The sequence below is a fragment of the Callithrix jacchus genome, chromosome 14 (genome assembly GCF_049354715.1).
Source record: "Callithrix jacchus isolate 240 chromosome 14, calJac240_pri, whole genome shotgun sequence".
In the NCBI taxonomy this organism is placed as follows: Eukaryota; Metazoa; Chordata; class Mammalia; order Primates; family Cebidae; genus Callithrix; species Callithrix jacchus.
The window spans coordinates 41,721,135-41,742,093 of NC_133515.1; the positions used below are offsets into that span (position 1 = coordinate 41,721,135).

The 20,959-nt window shown below is 36.0% G+C and overlaps 1 protein-coding gene across 12 annotated transcripts in view; it reads left to right on the forward strand.

Moving 5' to 3' along the window:
- Positions 1-20,959, forward strand: part of ALMS1 (ALMS1 centrosome and basal body associated protein) — a 225,484-nt gene that overhangs the window by 163,439 nt on the left and 41,086 nt on the right. For 11 of the 12 annotated variants that reach the window (XR_013526474.1, XR_004733517.3, XR_008476280.2 and 8 more), the window contains 3 exons: positions 3,681-3,815; positions 5,732-5,902; positions 17,295-18,457. Coding sequence is in view for 7 of the 12 variants with exons in the window: in XM_035272302.3 (XP_035128193.3) it covers positions 3,681-3,815; positions 5,732-5,902; positions 17,295-18,457 (1,469 nt within the window). In the remaining 5 variants the exon portion in view is untranslated. The remainder of the gene's footprint in view (positions 1-3,680; positions 3,816-5,731; positions 5,903-17,294; positions 18,458-20,959) is intronic. The other variant, XR_013526475.1, reaches the window with a different exon arrangement.

Genomic DNA, 20,959 nt, shown 5'->3' on the forward strand with positions numbered 1-20,959 from the left:
ATTAATCAGCAGGGAAATGTAAATTAAAACCACAGTAAGATAGCTCCATATACCTACTATTAGGATGGTTGAAATGAAAAAGACAATACCGTATTGGTAAGAATGTAGTAGAACAAGCAGAACTGATTCACTGCTGGTGAGAGTGTGGATTGGTCTAATAACTTTGGAAAGCAGTTTGGCATTATCTACTAAGTTCCACAAAAGCGGAAACTATGACATAGCTGTTCTGTTCCTAACTCTGTACTCCACAGAAAGGGTGCATACAACCACCAAGAGAAACATCCGCAAATATTCTTCACAACAGTATTTGTAATAGCTCCAAAGTGGAAACTACCCAAATGCCAAGTATTTATCCAGTAGAATGGATAAATTGTTGCATACTAACATTATTGAATACTAATTAGCAAGTGAGAATGAGTGAAGGCAAATATATGTAACAGCACTTAATGCATCTTGCAAACAACTTGAGAGAAGAAAGCAAGACACAGAAGAGTATGTGGTATATTATTCCATTTATAAAAAGTTCAAGAACATTCAATACTGATTTGCTGTATTTAAAATCAGGTGTTACCCTCAGCACAGGGGAGATGGAAGGAAGAATGAGAGGAGCATGTAGGTTTCTAGCCGGATTTTATTTCCTAACCTGGGTAAGGTTAAGTACACTTGCGTTTTTTAATTCACAGAGCTCTATATGTGCACATTTTTCCCCATATTTTCCACTATGCAATTAAAAAGATCTTTTAAAAAACAATATGGTACTTAGAAATGAATCTAAAAGGGCGTGTAAGAGAAACAATATGGTACTTAGAAATGAATCTAAAAGGGCATGTAAGATAAACAGTATGGTATTTAGACATGAACCTAAAAGGGCATGCAAAACTATTTTAAGAGAAAATTATAAAACTATATTGAAATATATTAAGGAAGACCTAAATAGTTGGAAAATTATACAATCGTAATAATAAAGATGTCACCAAATTAATTTCTAAATTAAATGCATTGTTACTCAGAATTTCAGTAGAATGTTTCATGGAACTTACAGGCTAATTCTAAAATATTTATGAAAAATCAATGAAAGTATATTTAAGATTCAAATAAGGGATCTTGCCATAGCAGACATCAAGACTGATTACATGTGCAGCTTATTTAAGACATCATTTGCAAACAAATAAACAGAAAGAAAAATGAAACAGAATGGTGACCCAGAAACACATCTCTGAATGTGGAAGCTTAACATATACAGGAAATGGCATAACAATCTGGAGAAAGGATGAAGAGGAACTACTCAATAGGGTTTAAACCAATGAATATATATCTGGAAAAAATGAAATAAGATAAATCACTGCTGTACACCAAACAAAAATATATAGTGTTCCAGGCATATTAAAACTAAATGGGATAACTAAATTTTTAGAATTTAGATGGTCTGTCCTTATGACCATGTGATGATTAAAGATTTCTTAAACAGGACACACAAAGCACCAACCCTAAAGGGAAAATATAGTAAATGTGCCATTATTAAAATGGAATTTTTTTTGCATAAGCAACATCAAACAATTAAAAGACAAACAGACTGGGAGAAGATATTGATAAAGCATGCTACCTGCAAAAACAGTTTACAGGAATGTTCATGGCAGTTCTTTATAGGAAATAGCCTTAAGCTGATCAATGTATTCATATATATTAAAACAACAGAATAATACATAACATTGAGAATCAAAGACATATATTAATTGACTAAATCTCAAAATCATAATATTGAGTGAAAAACATGTTGTGTAAAGGTACAGGTGGTATTGTATCCTTTACATAAGGTTTAAAGACTTGCAAAAGAATGCTGTACATTGTTGATTAATATATGCAATGTAGTAAAGAATTACAAAACATCCTTGATATTGGTAAACTCTAAATTTGGTATAAAGGTTGTTACTGAAGGGCCGGGCATGGCGACTCATGCCTGTAATTCCAGCACTTTGGGAGGCCGAGGCGGCTGGATCACAAGGTCAGGAGTTCTATACCAGCCTGACCAACATGGTTAAACCCCATCTCTACTAAAAATACAAAAATTAGCTAGGCATGGTGGCATGCGCCTGTAATCCTAGCTGCTCGAGGCTGAGGCAGGAGAATCGCTTGAACTCAGGAGGTAGAGGTTACATTGAGGGGAGGTCATTCCACTGCACTCCAGCCTGGGCAACAGGGAAAAAAAAAAGGTTGCTACTGAAAAGTGAGAATGGCATCACTGGGAACACCTTACACAAGGAACATTATATTTGTAATATTTTATTTCTTAAGCTCTATGGTAAATACTTTGGTGTTCATTATGTTGCCTATACTTTAGGTATGCCTGAAATAGTTTATTAACATTAAAACATTTTTAAATGATCTAAAAATTTCAGAAGACATTTAGATAAAAGAGATTAGGAGGATTGAAGTAATAGAAATAAAAAAAATACAAGGATTTAAAAGTTGTAGCAAGAGATAACTGGTTCTTTGCATTTTTAGCAATCTCTATTGCCTTTCTGATTTCTCTGTTGAAAAATATACATACAGATAAAAAAATGTAAGATGATCAAGAGAAACAAAGCAAAGAGAAATAGTATTAGACAAGTTTAAAAGGCTATAACTACATGAGATTTTTTAAAATCATATGAGAATGCTGTGTATAAAATCTAGATGATAGGCCAAGTGCTGTGGCTCACGCCTGTAATCCCAGCACTTTGGGAGGCCGAGGCAGGTGGATCACCTGAGGTCGGGAGTTCAAGACCAGCTTGACCAACATAAACCCCATCTCTACTAAAAATACAAAATTAGCCAGGCATGGTGGTGCATGCCTGTAATCCCAGCTACGTGGGAGGCTGAGGCAGAAGAATCGCTTGAACCCAAGAGGCTGAAGTTGCAGGAAGTGGAGATTGTGCCATTGCACTCCAGCCTGGGCAGCAAGAGTGAAAGTTTGTCTAAAAAAAAAAAAATCTAGATGATAAAAATGCTTTTCTTGGATTATATGAAATATAAAAATTGACTCCATAAATGGTAAAAACTTTGAGTAGGCCAAAGAACTTGAAAGCATTGTTCAGATCTTTTTTCCTTTGAAAAAACATGTCTGATCTTTCCTTTTTTTTTTTTTTTTTTGCTGTTGCATCAAACCATCAAGGAACAAATTTTATTTAGAATGTTAGTTTATTCTATCTTATTTTATTTTGTTTCATTTTTTTGAGACAGAGTCTCGCTTTGTTACCCAAGCTAGAGTTCAGTGGCACAATCTCAGCTCACTACAACCTCTGCCTCCTGGGTTCAAGCAATTCTCCTTCCTCAGCCTCCTGAGTAGCTAGGACTACAGGCATGCACCACCACGCTGGCTAACAGAGACGCTCACCATGTTGAACAGGTTGATCTTGAACTCCTGACTTCAAGTGATCCACCTGCCTCAGCCTCCTGAAGTGCTGGGATTATGGGCATGGGCCACTGCGCCCAGCCTTTGAATGTTATTTTATTTAAACTCTTGTCGTACACAGTAAAATACGAAAAATTTTTCAATTCATGTCACAGTTTTTACATGGTGGAGCCTAAGACCTAATACATAAATGGATTGAGGGTTTTGCTTGTAATTTTGGGGGAGGATTACTTGTCTATTGTGTTTATTATCTTTCCTTCTCTGAGATCAGATGATGTTCTTTTTCCAGATGCCTCAGTTCAAGTGCTAATCACTGGGGATGAGAACCTCTCAGACAAAAAACTGAAAGAGAGCCACAGTACAAGTGCTGTGACTGAGGCTGCCCAGGCTAAAGAAAAAGAACCCTTGCAGAAAGATACTGCAGGTAGCTAAACTGGATTGTCTGCATGTTATTTTCTTCTAATCTTCTAAAATGAGGCTATTCCTTTAAGAACAGAAACAGAAATATGTTCTCTATTTTTTTCTTGCTGTCTTCAGCTCTCTTCTATCTCGCTTATATATGAAATAGTTAAGGTATTTTTAGCTACATTTTTTATGTACTTTGGCAGGTAAAATTGACATATTTAAAGCCCTTTGAGATATTTTTGGAGATCTTTTGGATATAGTAAACAAACTAATCTCATTGCCAGAAATTCATTTAATGGCCTTTTTAACCTCTGCTGATAAAAATTTCTCAATTCTGAGATTCAGACCCTCTGATACCATTTTTGTATATAATCCTTTATTCTTTAGGAATTCGGCTTGTTTACTTCCTACCTATCAGTTACTTTACTTCAGAGGGATTATGCTGACTTAAATGCCTCTAATAGTATATTTCAGTTAGGATTGGTTTTGACTCTGAGAGGAAAACAAAAGCAAAATAACATTGGCTTAAAGAAGACAGAAAACTACTACTTTTTTTTGTAAAAATCCAGAGGTTAGCATCCAGAGTTGACGTGGTACTCCAGAGTTTTGGAACAAAGTTGTTGCTCTCTTGTTACTCTAACATTTTTGGCCTCCATTTTTTTTTTTTTTTTTTTTTTTTGAGACAGAGTCTCACTCTGTCGCCAGATGCCAGGCTGAGGTGCAGTGGCACAATCACTGCTCACTGCAGTCTCCGCCTTCTGGGTTCAAGCAATTCTCCTGCCTCAGCCTCCCAAGTAGCTGGGTCTACAGGCGCACACCACCACGCCCAGGTAATTTTTGTATTTTTAGTAGAGATGGGGTTTCACCATGTTGGCCAGGATGATCTTGATCTCTTGACCTCAGGATCCACCCGCCTCGGCCTCCCAAAGTGCTGGGATTACAGGCTTGAGCCACCACGTCCGGCCTGGCCTCCATTCTTAAGCTGTATCCATCAGCCCATATTGCAACCAGCAGGAAGACAGGAAAAGAAAAAGCACATTTCTTCCTTTAAGGAAGCCATATGTATCATTCCTTTTGCATTCTATTGGCCAGACTTAGAGGCACATGGTCACACGTGCCAGGGAAGCTGGGAAATTGAGTCTTTATTCTAGCAACAATGTGTTCTGTTTTGAGGAAAAGGAAAGTGGATATTAGAGGACAGATAGTATTTATAGTTTCTGCCCCAATTGTAAACTAAAACATTTTAGAACATAATTAGCTGCTTCTCTTCTTTAGGTATTACTTGTTTAAAAAGGTTAGATTGTATTCCGGGCAACACTTCTGAATTTTACCCCATTTTACTATTACTAAATGAATGTTTCACAAAAAGTTTTGATCATATTAGTTGCCTAGTCAAAAACTTTAGTTTTCATTGCCTATACGGCTAAAATCTAAACTTTTTAAGCACTGTTTCCCAGAACTGTAGAATCTGTAGAATCAGCTCCCAAACAACTTTCTAACACCAGTTCTCACCTCTTTTCCTTATAAATTCTATAATCAAATGCTAGATACTTGCTCTGTTTCTTAGATGCTAAGTCACTTTCCTGACTCCATTCTTCTGTCATGTAGTAACCTTTTTTTTTCATTTCAGTGTGTATCCCATCTTAGCTGTCTTCTAATGCCAAAGTCAATTGTCTAGAGTTCTGTGCTTCTACCTGCAATTAGTTTTTTTTCTTGAATATCGATACCTTCTTTTTAACTTTTTATGGTATCTGTTTATGTACGTGATTTTTTGGCCCCAGTTTTCAGTTATTTTCTAAACACTTTTCTGAGTCATCTTTTATTTTTCTTCAATATCACTAACAAAGCCTTTTACATAATACATACTTGAGAGACATTTAAAAACATTTTATGTCAAGTTCCTCTCTATATAGTGTGTTGATTTTCCTTTCGTAGATTCCAGTGATGCTGCTGCTGCAGAACACTCAGCTCAAGTAGGAGACCCCAAAATTAAGAGCTTTCCAGACTCTAAAGCCATTACACAGAAAGAGGAGATCCATAGGAAGAGGACAATTACCGAAGAAACCTGGCCAAAAGATAAAGAATCCCTACAGATAAATATTGAAGGTAATGGGATTGGGTTGTATACGAGTGTCTTTGTCTGTCTGTGTACATGAAGGTCAGTGTTTGTGTGTTTCCATTTCATTCTGATGAGCATATAGTCTCATGATTAAATAAAAATTCCTTTTCTTTTAAACTGTCTTGTGTAAAGTACTTTGATGCTACTTTATGTTGCCATATATATATATATGTCTATATATATATATATATATATATAGACAGATAGATAGATAGATAGATTCATAAAGTAATTGTTACTTTTTGGAAAAGATATTAGCAACCTAGAAACAGGATTACAAATAAATACCTAAGACTGATAGTATTAGAAGTGAAGCATCTTGTCTCTATCCCCAAACAGAGACAACCTTAAATGCATTCCAGAAGACTGTGGCAAAGACAATGAGAGCATCAATACAAACTTTTAAAAAATTACAGTAAAATTAAATTTATTTATGTTTGTCCATGGCCCCCTTAGACATAAAAGCATATAGAACACAAGACATTACTACGTGGTTGTTAAGCTTTACCTCTTAGTGGAAGATGGAACAGCCTAGATAAGGAGAAAAAAGAGTCAAGGAGCTAATCTACCCATACTGGATCTTAAATAATCCAGGTTCAACTCCTTACATCAAGAATGTACAAAACAAGGCCAGGCACAGTGGCTCATGCCTGTAATCCCAGCACATTGGGAGGCCGAGGCAGGCAGATCACAAGGTCAGGAGTTTGAGACCAGCCTGGCCAACATAGTGAAATGCTGTCTCTACTAAAAATACAAAAAATTAGCCAGGCGTGGTGGTGGGCACCTGTAACCTCAGCTACTTGGGAGGCTGATGCAGGAGAGTCACTTGAACCCGGGAGGCAGAGGTTGCAGTGAGTTGATATCATGCCATTGTACTCCAGCCCAGGCAACAGTGCGAGAGTCTGTCTCAAAAAAATTAATTTAAAAAAAATGATTTTTTGACAATAGTACCAAGACTACACAATGGGGAAAGGATAGTTTCTTTAACAAATGGTGTTGGGAAAACTGGGTATCCACATTTAAAAGAATAAAGTTGGACCCTTTCTTTTACACCATGTACAAAAGTTAAAAAGGGTTAGTGACCTACATATAAGACCTTAAAACCATAAAACTCACAGAAAATAACATAAGGGAAAAGCTTCAGGACATTGAACTTGGCAATAATTTCTCAGATGTGATACCAAAAACACAGGCAACAAAAGCAAAAATAGACCAAAGAAACTTGAAAAATTATGCATCCCAAAGTAAGCAGTTAAGAGTGAATAGGCATTCTACAGAATGGGAAAAAAGATTTGCAAATCATAGATCTGATGAAGGGTTAGTATTCAGAATATGTAAAGAACTTATGAAACTCAATAACAAAAACCCAAACAACTTATTTAAAAAGACATAACTTATTTTTAAATGAGCAAGGACTTCAATAGACAATAGAAGACATACAAAAGATGCCCACTCTCTCTAATTATAAGAGAGATGCAAATCAAAACCACAGTGAGATATCACTCACTCCTATTAGGATGGCCACTATCAAAAAGAACAGAAAATAGCAAATGTTCATGAGGATACAAGGAAATTGAAACCCTTGTTCACAGATGGTAGGAATGTAAAATGGTATAGCTATTGTGGAAAATAGTATGGAGGTTTCTCAGAAAAATAAAAAAGAATTAATACATGATCCAGCAATCTCACTGCTGGGCATATAACCTAAAGAATTCAAAGATGGACTTAAAAAAGATCCCTGTATACACATGTTTATTGCAGCATTATTTATAATAGTCAAAAGATGGAAGCAACCCAGATGTCAGTCAACAGATGATTGTATTAAGAAAATGGGAATTATTTTTCAATAAAGAAAATATGTACTTTTAGACATGGAGTCTCATTTTGTTGCCCAGGCTAGAGTGCAGTGGTGTGATTGTAGCTAACTGCAGCCTCAAACTCCTGGACTCAAGTAATCCTCCCACCTCAGCCTCTTGAGTGGCTGGGACAGTAGGCATGTGCTACCATACCTGGCTTGAACCTCCAATTTAAAAGGGTCCAAGTCTTAGGAAACTGAAATGTATGTTTGTGATAGTACTGAACTTTAAAAAAAATAAAAAGAATTATGCAGGCATCCATACAGAGAAAGCAAGAAGAAAATGCTAAAAGACTGGAGGACAGGCAGAGGTAAGGGAGGTTAAAGGAGGTATAAATGAGCAAACTTCAGCTTTAAAGTTGTAAAATCAAAAAATACATGTATAAGTATAGTATTGAAAATTATAAAAGTTACCTTTGAAAGAGTTAAACCGTAACATCCAAAATATTTAGAAAAACAGGAAAAGTAAACATGGAGGTAAAGGGAGGAAAAAAGAAAACAGTAAATTTGTAACAAAAGGAAACAAATGCCGTAAAATGAAAGACGGCAAAGCGTACATGGCTATATATAAGTAAACTAAATTCACCTATTTTTTTAAAAAAACTTCTTGGATTATATTAAAAAAGAAACTCAGTTTCATGCTATATAACAAACATATCAAAAGTAAAATGACTGAGGAAAGTGGAAAGCAAAAAGGAAACTTAGAGATATATTAAAAAGAAATTTGGGGACATTAATATAGATGAGGTTAAACTCACCAAAGTTTTGCAGGAATTGAAGAGGGATATATTTATACCGATTTGCAATTCACAGTGAGGGTATTTTGCATAAATCTTTAAACATCAAATAACTTAGCATAAAAAATTCATAAAATGAAAACCAGGAGCTCATTCAATAAGGCAATTTATGTTGCCTTAAAGAATGAAGGTATGGAATTATATGAAAACAACAACTCTTCAGATAGATTGTGAAGCAAAAGGTGCTTAAAGGGTGGGGGGCCAGAAGGTGAAATTCGCTCCTAGGGAGAAAAAAATAAAGCAGACATCCCTAGGAAACCTTCAAAGAGAAATGGACAAGTACAAAATAATGGTGGGGAGCTTGAACACACATAATTAGCTTATGACAGATCATAGAGATGAAAAGTTTTTTGTAAGTGAATTTTAAAAATGCCTGGGAATACAAGTAATGAGGTTGGGCTGTGTGTGTGTGTAAGTGTGTAAGCCTATGTGGTTTAAAAAACTTAAAAAAAAAAAAAAAACCCTTTTCAAAAAATTTAAAAAAAAATACCTTTCCAAATGACCACAGAACATTTTTTTCCTACATCTTTATTCAGATATAATTTACCCATTTAAAACATGTAATTCAGGCTGGGCTTAGTGGCTCATATCTATAATCCCAGCACTTTGTGAGGCTGGGGTGGCCAGATTACTTGAGGTTAGGAGTTCAAGACCAGCATGGTCAACATGGTGAAACCCTTTCTTTACTAAAAATACAAAAAATAGCTACTCTGGAGACTGAAGCACAAGAATCTCTTGAACCCAGGAGGTGGAGGTTGCAGTGAACCAAGATCGTTCCACTGCACTTCAGGCTGGGGGACAGAGCAAGACTCCATCTCAAAAAACATAAAACTAAATTAAAATAAAATATGTAATTCAATGATTTTTAATATTTTCATAGATAAGTGTAATCAACCATCACCATAATCAATTTTAGAATATTTTCATCACTTCGAAATAGAAACTCTGAGACTTAAACAAATGCTGATCCACTTTTTGTCTCAGTGTATTTCCCTGTTCTGGACTTTTATACAAATGGGACCATTAAGTCAGGGACAAAACATGAAACTTATGGCCCACCCATAATGAAAAATGTTCAAGGAAATTTCCATATAAAGTAGGCCTCCAGTAGGCTACACTCTTACTATAAGAATAAAAGATAAACAGGCCCATGTAGAAGGGGACAGTAAGAAAACCTTGCCTGTTTTAACCTTGTTAATAGGTTTGGGGAGAGAAGACAGAAAATTTATTCTGAGAATTTATAACCACAAACCAGTGTTCATACAGGTTTACATTTATTAATTTTATACTGGTATGGTTTATTAGTGCAGTAGACTACATGTGTGTTCTGAAAAATCTCAAGCCCAGAATTTAATTAAAAATGGCAGTAGGCCGGGCGCGGTGGCTCAAGCCTGTAATCCCAGCACTTTGGGAGGCCGAGGCGGGTGGACCACGAGGTCATGAGATCGAGACCATCCTGGTCAACATGGTGAAACCCCGTCTCTACTAAAGATACAAAAAATTAGCTGGGCATGGTGGCACGTGCCTGTAATCCCAGCTACTCAGGAGGCTGAGGCAGGAGAATTGCCTGATCCCAGGAGGCGGAGGTTGCAGTGAGCCGAGATCGCGCCATTGCACTCCAGCCTGGGTAACAAGAGCGAAACTCCGTCTCTAAAAAAAAAAAAAATGGCCGTAGTTTGATATTGCAAACTCACATGTCTGTCAGATACAAATGCACATCTCTCTGAAGAAACTTCAACCGAGACCTCAAAATATTCCCTAAAATACCAAGCTCATAGTCAAGGCACTATGAGTAGAAATGATATCAACAACAACAAAAAAGAAATGAGACACACAATGACAAATTTCCAGGATTCCTTGGCAAAATGTATGATTCTCAGACCAGGACAGGAAATATATTAGCTGAACCTGAACCCTTTTGTAGTACTAGAAAGTAAAGAAAAAAAAATCTAGGGTTGGGGAATATGTCAGTGGAACACAGGAGCCAAGTAAAAAAGTTCCCAGTGGCCAAAGCTGGGGCAATTTCTGCAGTATAGTAATAGTATTGGATCATAACCAAAATATAAAATAAATACCTATGAGTCCATACTGATATAAATAAATGATTTAATAAATAAATGGGGAAAAATGACAAGTCTCCTGTGCAGAATTCTAAATAATGTATGTAGACATTCTACCCTCAAGGAGGTAGAACATAACTCCCCACTCTTAAGGAATGAGTTGCACATAGTAACTTCCTAAGAGTGTATTTTTATAGGAAGGGGGAAAAGGAATAACTGTATAGTGAAGAATTCTGGCAAACATTGACTCAGCCAGGTGATCAAGATCAACATCAACAGTGGTAAGTAATGTTGATAGTATATACCCTTAGTATACAATGAGAAATACACTTTAACTTTGAAATCTTCTTCCACAAAACTCGTAACCCCAGTCTAATGAGAAAAACATGAGACAAACTCAAATGAAGGACATTTGTACTTGACCAGTACTTCTCAAAACTGTCAGAGTCATGGAAAACAAGGAATGCCTAGCAAATTCTCACAGACCTAAGAGAAGCTTAAGGAGACATGATAATTAAATGCAGTGTGGTATCTTGTATGGGATCCTGAACAGAAAAAGAACAGTATGTAAAAAATAAGGCAACACAAATAAAGTATGGACTTTGGCTAATAATAATGTAACTTTATTGATTCATTGTAATATATTGTATTAATGTAAGGTGTTAATGGGAAAATGGCTATGGCATATAGGGAATTATCTATACTGTCTTCACAGACTTTCTATAAATCTGAATCATTCTAAAATAAAAAGTTTATTTTAAAAACTTAATGCATTTATTCTGACATTAAAACAGACAGCTTCTCTTTGGCATAACCAATTTGCCAGCATTACTGCTCTTGCACTTTGGGGCTGTTATTAACTACAATTAGCGTTACTCGAACACAGGCTCTGCAGTCTGATACCCAGACAGCTACAAAGTGACTAAGGGGCAGGTAATGTACACATATGGACATGCTGGACAAAGGGAGGATTCACGTTCTAGGTTGGGATGGAACAGGATGGCAAGAGATTTCATCATGCTACCCACAACGACGTACAATTTAAAACTTAGGAATTGTTTATTTCTGGAATTTTCCATTAAATATTTTTGGACCATGGTTGGCTATGGGTAAATGAAACCTTAGCAAAACCACAGATAAGAGGACTTACTGTATTCATACCTAACTGTATTCAAACCCCACATTAAGCAGTTCTGACACTAACAACCTTAACTTAGCATAGTCCCCACAGGCTATGGGTTCAGTCCCACAAGACTGATCACTTCAGATACCATTTGCATGGCTTGGCCTTCTATACTTCTGACCAGCTAGCTCTAAATTGTGGTGGTGGGGATTCCTGTGACCCCTCCTCAGGTTTGATAATTCGCTTGAATGGCTCAGAAAACGTAGGGACAATTTCTTACATTTCCTGATTTATTATAAAGGATATGCATAAACAGCCAAATGAAGAGATATATGGGCAAGGTATAGGGAAGGTGCACAGGGTGTCCATGTCCTCTCTGGGCTTGCCACCCTCCCAGCATCTCCTGAATTTACCAAATGTGAAGCTCTTCAAACTCTGTCTGTTAGGATTTTTATGAAGATGCCATTGTGTAGGCAGTATTGATTAAATCATTGGTCACTGGCAATTGGCTCAACCTGCAGTCCTTGTCCCCTCCCCAGAGATGGGGGGGTGGGGCTGGAAGTTCCAACCCTCTAATCATGGTTGTTCCCTTGGTGAACAGGCCCCCCCTTCCTTAGGGGCTTTCTGAAATTCACCTAATTAACTTAAACTTAAGGGCAATCAAAAGTGACTTGTTTTGAATAACAGACTCTCCTTGAACCTTTATCACTCCTGAACTGTTTCAAGATGCAGGTACAAAAAGCAAATATTTTAATAAAAGATGATGCTCCTGTTGCCGTTATCATGTTTTCCTAAGTGGAAATTACAGGGGTTTTAGTAGCTCTGGCCAGGAACTAGGGAAAAGACAAAAATAGGTATTTATTATATCACAGTATTGTACTTTATAGGGTATTAAAATGAATTATACAGTAATAATACTAAAAGGATGCTACTGGGACAAGAGACTGATACAGCAATGAAACTACTTAAATACAGTGGGCATTTACTCTATGATAAAGGTACCATTTCAGATCCTTTTGGAAAAAGATGGATTATTCAACAAATAATGCCAAGATGCTTTGCTAGCCATTTGGAGTATGGTGACAATTTTAAGTTGTAGCCCTACTTTACTCCTGTCACCAAAATCCAAGTATAAAAAAGAGAGATCATAAAAGTTCTGTATAAAGTCATGGTCATCTGACTTTTTTAATAAAATTAAGTGGGAGAAGGCTTTCAAGGTCTGACAAAATCTTGGAGTCATAAAGGCAAAGATTTGATAAATGTATATATTAAAATTAATGTATCTTTATGGTAGAAAATATAATGCAGAGTCAATTTATAAATGGAAAATGGGAAAACAATTTTAAGAAATCAAGAAACTGAGAAAAGGGGCTAATTTTTTCTTACTATGCAAAGAGCTTTTTACAAATCAATGACAACCTAAAAGGAAAACAGTCATAGGACCTAAACAGAAAGTTTATAGTAAAAGAAAAGCAAATGGCCATTAAAGATATAAAGAAATACTTAACCCTTAATAAAGAATGTACTAAAACACAAATTTTGTTTTACCTGTCAAAATAGCACAGATGAAAAGATGTGATTATCCTTAGTATTGTTGAGTACATGGGGAAGCATTAATGTACTCTTATAAGACTATTGTTAGAAGTGCAAATTTGTTGCAACATTTTTTAAGATGTGGGGCAATTGGACAATATCTAACTAATGTTGAAATAAATGTTCTCTTTTCACCCAGACTTCCACTTAAGGGAATTACCAGTACACAGATAAAGTTGTACCCAGAAAAATAAAATAAAATTATACATACACACATAAACAAATGTTCACTGCAGCATGCTTTGGAAGAATGAACAATTGGAAATAACCTAAATATTTAGTTAAATTATGGTAAAGCATTTTAATATAAAATGTTTGTAGATTCATAAAATCTTGCTTTGAACAAGTAGTTTTACTCTACTTGGCAGGAATTTTTCTATGAGAAAACTTGTTTAATATTGGTTGTCAGAAAGTGGAACTAGAAGGTTCAGAGATAACAGAGACCTTTTCATATTAAATTTTTCTGCATTATTTGAATATTTTGCATGTTTAATTTTAAAAAGTCTGCAGTTCTAAGTATGAAATGCTTAAGTAAAAAGCAGTAAATCATATTTTCAGTGTATTTTAATATACTTGGGGAGAATTTTGCAAATGTCATGTATAAAATTAATTTCCATTATCAGAAGTAAATAACTGTTTCAACTTATTTGACCTTTACTCTTAACAAAGTGCCCTGAGATGATGGTGATTATCTAATCCTGTTGTTCTAAAGCCCTTTATACTTAAGGAATTCGTCTTGCTGCTGCTGTTTTTTTTTTTTTGAGATGAAGTCTTACTCTGTCACCCAAGCTGGGAGATTCTCCTTCCTCAGCCATGCCAGTAGCTGGGATTGCAGGTGTGCAGCACCATACCTGGCTAATTTTTATATTTTTAGTACAGATGGGGTTTCACCATGTTGGCCAGGCTAGTCTTGAACTCCTAACCTCAAGTAATGCACTCCCCACCTTGGCCTTCCAAAGTGCTAGGATTGTAGGTGTGAGCCATTGTGCCTAGCCTTCAGCTTGCTTATTTTCTACTATTCTCTCTATATTTTACTTCAGTCCGAGGTTGGAAGGATTATTTATTGAAAATACTGATATTAGAAAATAAACATTTTAGAGCAATGTTATCCATTTCCTTATTGTTTTACTTACTGCTTAAATGAATTTTAGATAGCCCTTCAAATTTTTGCTTTATTTATCCTGTTGCCAAGGTATTCTTTCTGAAATACAGCTGTTACTCCCCTGCTCAAAATGGTATACTGGCTCTTCATTTCTTATTCATAAAATTTAAAGTTCTTGGTCTAATGCTCCAGGCCCTGTAGAATTTGTCCCCAAATAACCTTTGCTACCTTACTTTCTTCTGCTTTGTAAGTTGTAGAAGTCACACATACTGAATATTTACATTCTCCCTAATTGCCTCAGTGCTTTCCTACTTTTATGCTTTTGCTCATGCTATTTGATGAAGCGGGGAAAAGGCCAGCATGACTGAAATATAGTTATTGGAAGTGTGGTACAAAACAAGGAAGAAAAGTTATGTATACTTGGGCTTCCTGTTAAGGAGTTTGGGTTTTGATCTCAGTGTAAGAGAACGCCATTGAAAGTTGCTACATAGAAAATGACAAGTCCAGTTTACATTTTAAAAATATTACTTTGACCACTATTAGAAGAATAGATTGGAAAAGCACAAGATGGGACAGAAGACCTATTAGAGACATGCAGTATTATGGTAGGAAATAGAAGTAGACAGATGTATGATTGATTGGTGAAGGATTAATGGCAGGAACAGGAAAAGGAGGGAGTTGGAACTATTAAGAATAACTCCCAGATTTTGGCTTGGGCAGTAGGATGATGTGCCATTTACAGAGATGTGAAAGACTAGGGGACGTAGAGTTGTCGAGGAGGCTAGAATAGAGTTCAGTAGATGGCTGTGGCATCAGATGTATCATGTATATAGTGGGAACTCAACAGAGAAATCATAGCTTGAAATATAAATTTGAAAATAGATAACAGCATGAAAATGGTACTAAAAGCCACAGGGAGAGATGAGATTACCTAGAAAGAGAATATAGAATGAGAACATTTCCTGGAATTGGCCATACGTGGAGGTTGTTGATCATGTTAGCAAAAGCAGTTTTAGTCCAGGAGTATGGCTGTACTCTGCAGTAATTTGAATAGTGAATTGGGGTAGGAAGAGAAGTAAAGGAGAAGAAAATAGTTTCCACTGTAGAAGCCTGGCTATGAAGAGGAACAGAGAAATGTACCTGGAGGAAGATGTGAGGATTTTCTAAACATACATGCTAAGTGATGTTTTCAAGCCACTGGAAATAATCCAGTAGAGGGAAAATCTGAAAGACCGAAGAGAGATATGATAAGGAAAAGAAGCAAGGTCTTGAAAGGAATATGAGTTGGGCTCCAGAGCAGCAGTGGAGGAACTTGCCTTTAAAAGAATGGGAGAGGTGATGCTGTCTCTCTATCCAGAAAGGTTGTGGGAGCAGATGGATTGGCATAGGTAGCAGCTGCCTCAGGACATCCACAGAAAGTGATCCCTCAGCCCAGAATGTTCTTCTTCTGCCCGTTTGTTTAGCTCTCATTTTTACTTCACATCTTATAGCTACCATTTCCTGGTTAAATTTGTCTTTTATCACCTTGTTTTTGTTCTTTGTAGCCCCTAATTTAGAATTATGTATTTGTTTATAAGATATTTGTTTGGTGGAAAAGCTGCAATCTCAAGAACCTATAGAAGTTAAACGAAATCTCCCAATTTTTAAATGTTGATAGTTAATTCTAAAATTGTATAGTTTTTTTGTACTTTAGGTATAAAAGCAGGTCCTGTGTATCCCACTCTACTTTAGGGAAATCCATAGGGATTCCTAGAGTATTTTGTGAAAACTCTGCTTGCCAGTAATCTATAGTGTGTGTGAAAAGGATCCTATCATTGCATGTATGTGTCTTTGTTTCTGCCCATGATATAGAACTCTAAAACAGTGTTTATCATATTAGAGATTACAATTAGGGTTTAAGTTTGTGTCTCAGCACATTCCTACTGCTGTAACAAAATTCTGCAGATTTAAGATTAAGGCACTGGCAGATTGGGTGTTTAGTGAGAGCCCAGTCTCTGCTTCCAAAATGGTGTCTTGTGGCTGTCTCTTCACATAGTGAAAAGCAGGGAAAGGCCAAACAAGATCCTTCAGGCCCTTTTTTACGGGCACTAATCCCATTCATGAAAGTGGAGCCTTTATGACCTAATCACCTCCTACCTAATATTGTTAATTGGGGATTATGTTTCAACATGAATTTTAGAGGGACACAAACTTTCAAACCATAGAAAATTATAAGATACTACATCTAAAAAGGCCTTTTTTAAAAAATATAAAGTAATGGTTGTTGTCAAAAAGTGAAGATGGAAAGAGGTAAATTTTATGTATGTTTTACCACAATAAAAAATTTGGAAAAAAGTGAAAGATGGTCCACAAAAAAGGAATTTCAGAAGGCTCTAAAACATGTAAAAGGGTTTTTAAAAATTTATCCATTTAATTACTGATTATGAAAATAAAGTGTCAGGTTTCTTAGCTGAATATGGGGTTACTAATATCTATCAGTTTTAATTGCAAGATTAATTAGAAAACCATATATAGAGCATATATCACAACACCCCACACAGAACCAAGTGGTAAATACATATAGCAGTTGCTCTTATTATCTGGAGAACTAAAGTGCCTTCCTCGAGGTCACATAGCCAATCGGGGCAGACCCCAGGCCAAAATTCATGTCTCTTAAACTTTTACTGTACCAGTGAGGCTGCTAAGAACCAGGCATGAATCTTTTGTGCAGGCAGTCAATTTTCTGACACTTTATATAAACTGTTCTTTCCTTTAGTCTTTGTTCTATATCCAAAGAATTATGAATAGTATTTCTAAACAGAATGCTAATATTTTTAAGTTCTTTCAGAATCTCTTTTTCTCCTTTTCAGAGTCTGAATGTCATTCAAAATTTGAAAATACTACCCATTCTGTCTTCAGGTCGGCGAAGTTTTACATTCATCATCCCGTACATCAACCAAGTGATCAAGATGTTTGCCATGAATCTTTGGGAAGGAGTGTTTTCATGAGGCATTCTTGGAAAGATTTCTTTCAGCATCACCCAGACAAACATAGAGAACACATTTGTCTTCCGCTTCCTTATCAAAACATGGACAAGACTAAGATGGATTATACCAAAATAAAGAGCCTCAGCATCAATGTGAATTTGGGAAACAAAGAAGTGATACATACTACTAAAAGTCAAGCTACAGATTATCCAAAATATAATGTACAAATTAATGATCCAAAAAGAGATCAGAAGCTCACCCCAGAGCAAACAACTCAGCACAATGTGGGTTTGAATGAACTGTGGAACAAGTACCGGGAGCGACAAAGGCAACAGAGGCAGCCCAAGTTGGGCGACAGGAAAGAACTATCCTTGGTGGAGCGACTTGATCGTTTGGCTAAACTTCTTCAGAATCCCATTACACATTCTCTCCAGGTCTCAGAAAGTACACGTGATGATGGCAGAGGGGAACGACGTATGAAGGAATGGAGTGGTAGACAGCAGCAGAGAAACAAGCTTCAGAAAAAGAAACAGTTTAAAAGTCTAGAGAAAAGCCATAAAAACACAGGAGAGCTTAAAAAAAGCAAGGTGTTTTCTCATCATGGAGCTGGGAGGTCTAATCAAATTAAAATTGAACAGATTAAATTTGATAAATATATTCTGAGTAAACAGCCAGGTTTTGATTATATAAGCAATACTTCTTCGGATTGTAGGCCCTCAGAGGAGAGTGAGCTGCTCACAGATACTACCACCACCATCCTTTCCAGCACCACTTCTACTGTCGAATCAGATATATTGACCCAAACAGATAGAGAGGTGGCTCTGCATGAAAGGAGTAGCTCTGTTTCCACTATTGACACTGCCCGGTTGATTCAAGCTTTTGGCCGTGAAAGAGTATGCTTGTCACCCAGACGAATTAAATTGTATAGCAGCATCACCAACCAACAGAGGAGATACCTTGAGAAGCGGAGCAAACACAGCAAGAAAGTATTGACAACATGTCATCCCCAAATGACTTCTGAGCACACCAGAAGGAGACGCATCCAGGTACATGGCTACAAATTCCATCTGGCAATGTGACTGCCCTTTTCATGGACTTTTTAGTTAAGCTTTCCACACAGGTGAAAAGCCATTTGCCCTTTCCTCTCTATACCATTTCTTACCAACTGGAAAAGAGTGAGAAAGTGTAGTACAGTGCTGTTGTGAGTTGTCATTCTTTTCATCAACATTCATTTACGAATTACCTTTTGAATGAAGGGCTTTGCTTCTAGATCCTTCTGAGTGTGCAAAGTTTACCCCTGAAATGGGGGAGCTTTGAGGTTAGAATGATCTCTATCCTGAACAATATTGCTCAGTTTATTTATTTATTTTTAGTTAATTCCTCTCTGTCTTTCAAGAAATATATTTGAGGTTCTTTTAAACATGCACAGACAAACACATAAATAATACAGTTTTTTTTTAGTAATTGAATTGAGGTGATTTAAAAAACTGAAGCTGGGGTGAGCTACAATATGATTTTTGAAAAATAAGTAAATAAGGAATTGTGAATAATGGAAAGACAAGTCGAAGCCAGAAGGAAGATAAATATGCCTTGTGGATGTGGTTGCTGGAAGTGAGCTACAAATTTGGCTCTATATTTTCTAGCACTTAGTGTTACTAGAATTCTGTGATCAGTTACTTTCATTTTTTATATCAAAAGAAAACAAAATTTTTAGAAACATTACAGATAAATCTGATAGAGAGACCTAAGATAAACTTCTCTTGTCTTCTCAAAGAAGGCACCACAGTGCAACAAACAGTGTCCTCCTATAAGGGCGTTCTCACATTTCTTAGTTTAGGGAGTTAACAAGGCAGCTCTCATGGGATCAGTAATGTAGGCCATTGCTTTAACCCAAGAGGAAAATTTCAAGTATCAATAGACATGTTCTCCAAAGAGGTATGCTTGCAAAATGGTTCAGTGGAGTATGGAAAGAAAAATATTCAAGTGTATATTCATTTTTCTCAACTTTTTAAAATTTTTATTTTTGTATATGTTTTATGAGTACAGTAGTGACATAAATAAATACCTATTTTGGCAATCTGCTAAAAAAACATTTTATCGGTAGGATTAGAGAAATTTCAACTGATTTAGGACATTAGTATACAAGTTTTTGTCGGTAGGTCTAGAGAAAGGGAGGCATGAGATGTTCAGAAAATTTATTATATTATTTCTCATAATTGAGCTTTTGGTAGTGTTTACATATATAAATCATAGAATATGATATTTTCTAAAGTAAGGGAAGAATTGGGAATGACACAAAGTAAAGCTTTTGTCCATAGGGGAGATAGAGAAATGGATCCAGGAGAGGGTTTGTATGTGTGTAGTAAAATACACATGACATAAAGTTTACAGCTTTGATCATTTTCAAGGATACATTTCTGTAGCATTGAATATATTCACAGTGTTTCATAACCATCACCACTATCTAGTTCTAGAAATGTTTTATTAAGCCAGTGGAAACCCTGTACCCATTAAGAAGTGACTCCCTGATCCCTTTTGTCACCAGACTCTGGCAACTAGTAAGCTATTTTCTGACTCTGTGGATTTTCCTATTCTGGTTGTTTCATATAAATGAAATCATATAATATATGACCTTGGTGTCAGGCTTCTCTCTCTTAGACATAATGTTTTCAATATTCACCCATGACATAACATGTATAACAATACTTCATTGCTTTTTATAGCCAAATAATATTCTGTTGCATGTATATACTACATTTTATTTATCCATTCATTCATTGATTTGGGTTGTTTCCACTTTTTGGCTATTGTGACTAGAACTGATTTAGGACATTAGTATACAAGTTTTTCTCTAAACACCTGTCTGCAATTCTTTTGGGTATATCTGGGAATGGAAATACTGGGTCATATGGTAATTCTGTGATTAGCTTATTGAGGAACTGCCAGACTATTCCATAGTATCTGCACCATTTTGCATTCCCATCAGCAGTGTATATTCCCATCAGAGGGTTCCTCTGACCCTCCTTTTTTTCACAGTGACTGCTTTAATTTATATTTGCACCAGCAGTTCACAATGGTTTCAATTTTACTGCATCCTTACCTACACTTATTTTCTACTTTTTAATATATATACTAGCCATTCTGTTGAGTGTGAGTTGGTATCTCATTGTGGTTTTGATTTGCATTTCCCTAATGATTATTTATGTTGCACATGTTTTTATGTGCTTATTTAACCATTTGTATATCTTCTTTTGAAAAATGTCTTTTCAAGTCTTCAACCATTTTAAATCTGGCTGTTGGGGTTTTTTGTTTTTGAGTTATAGGGATTTTCCATATATTCTGGATATTGATCCCTTATTAGATACATGATTTGCAAATATTCTCTTCTATTTTGTAGACTGCCTCTTTCACAGTTACTCTGCTGTATCTTCTGATATACAGAAGGTTTAAATTTTGATGTCATCCAATTTATCTATTTTTTTGTTTCTTGTGCTTTTGGTGTCATCTAAGAAATACTTGCCAAATCCAGTGTTATGAAAGTTTTCTTC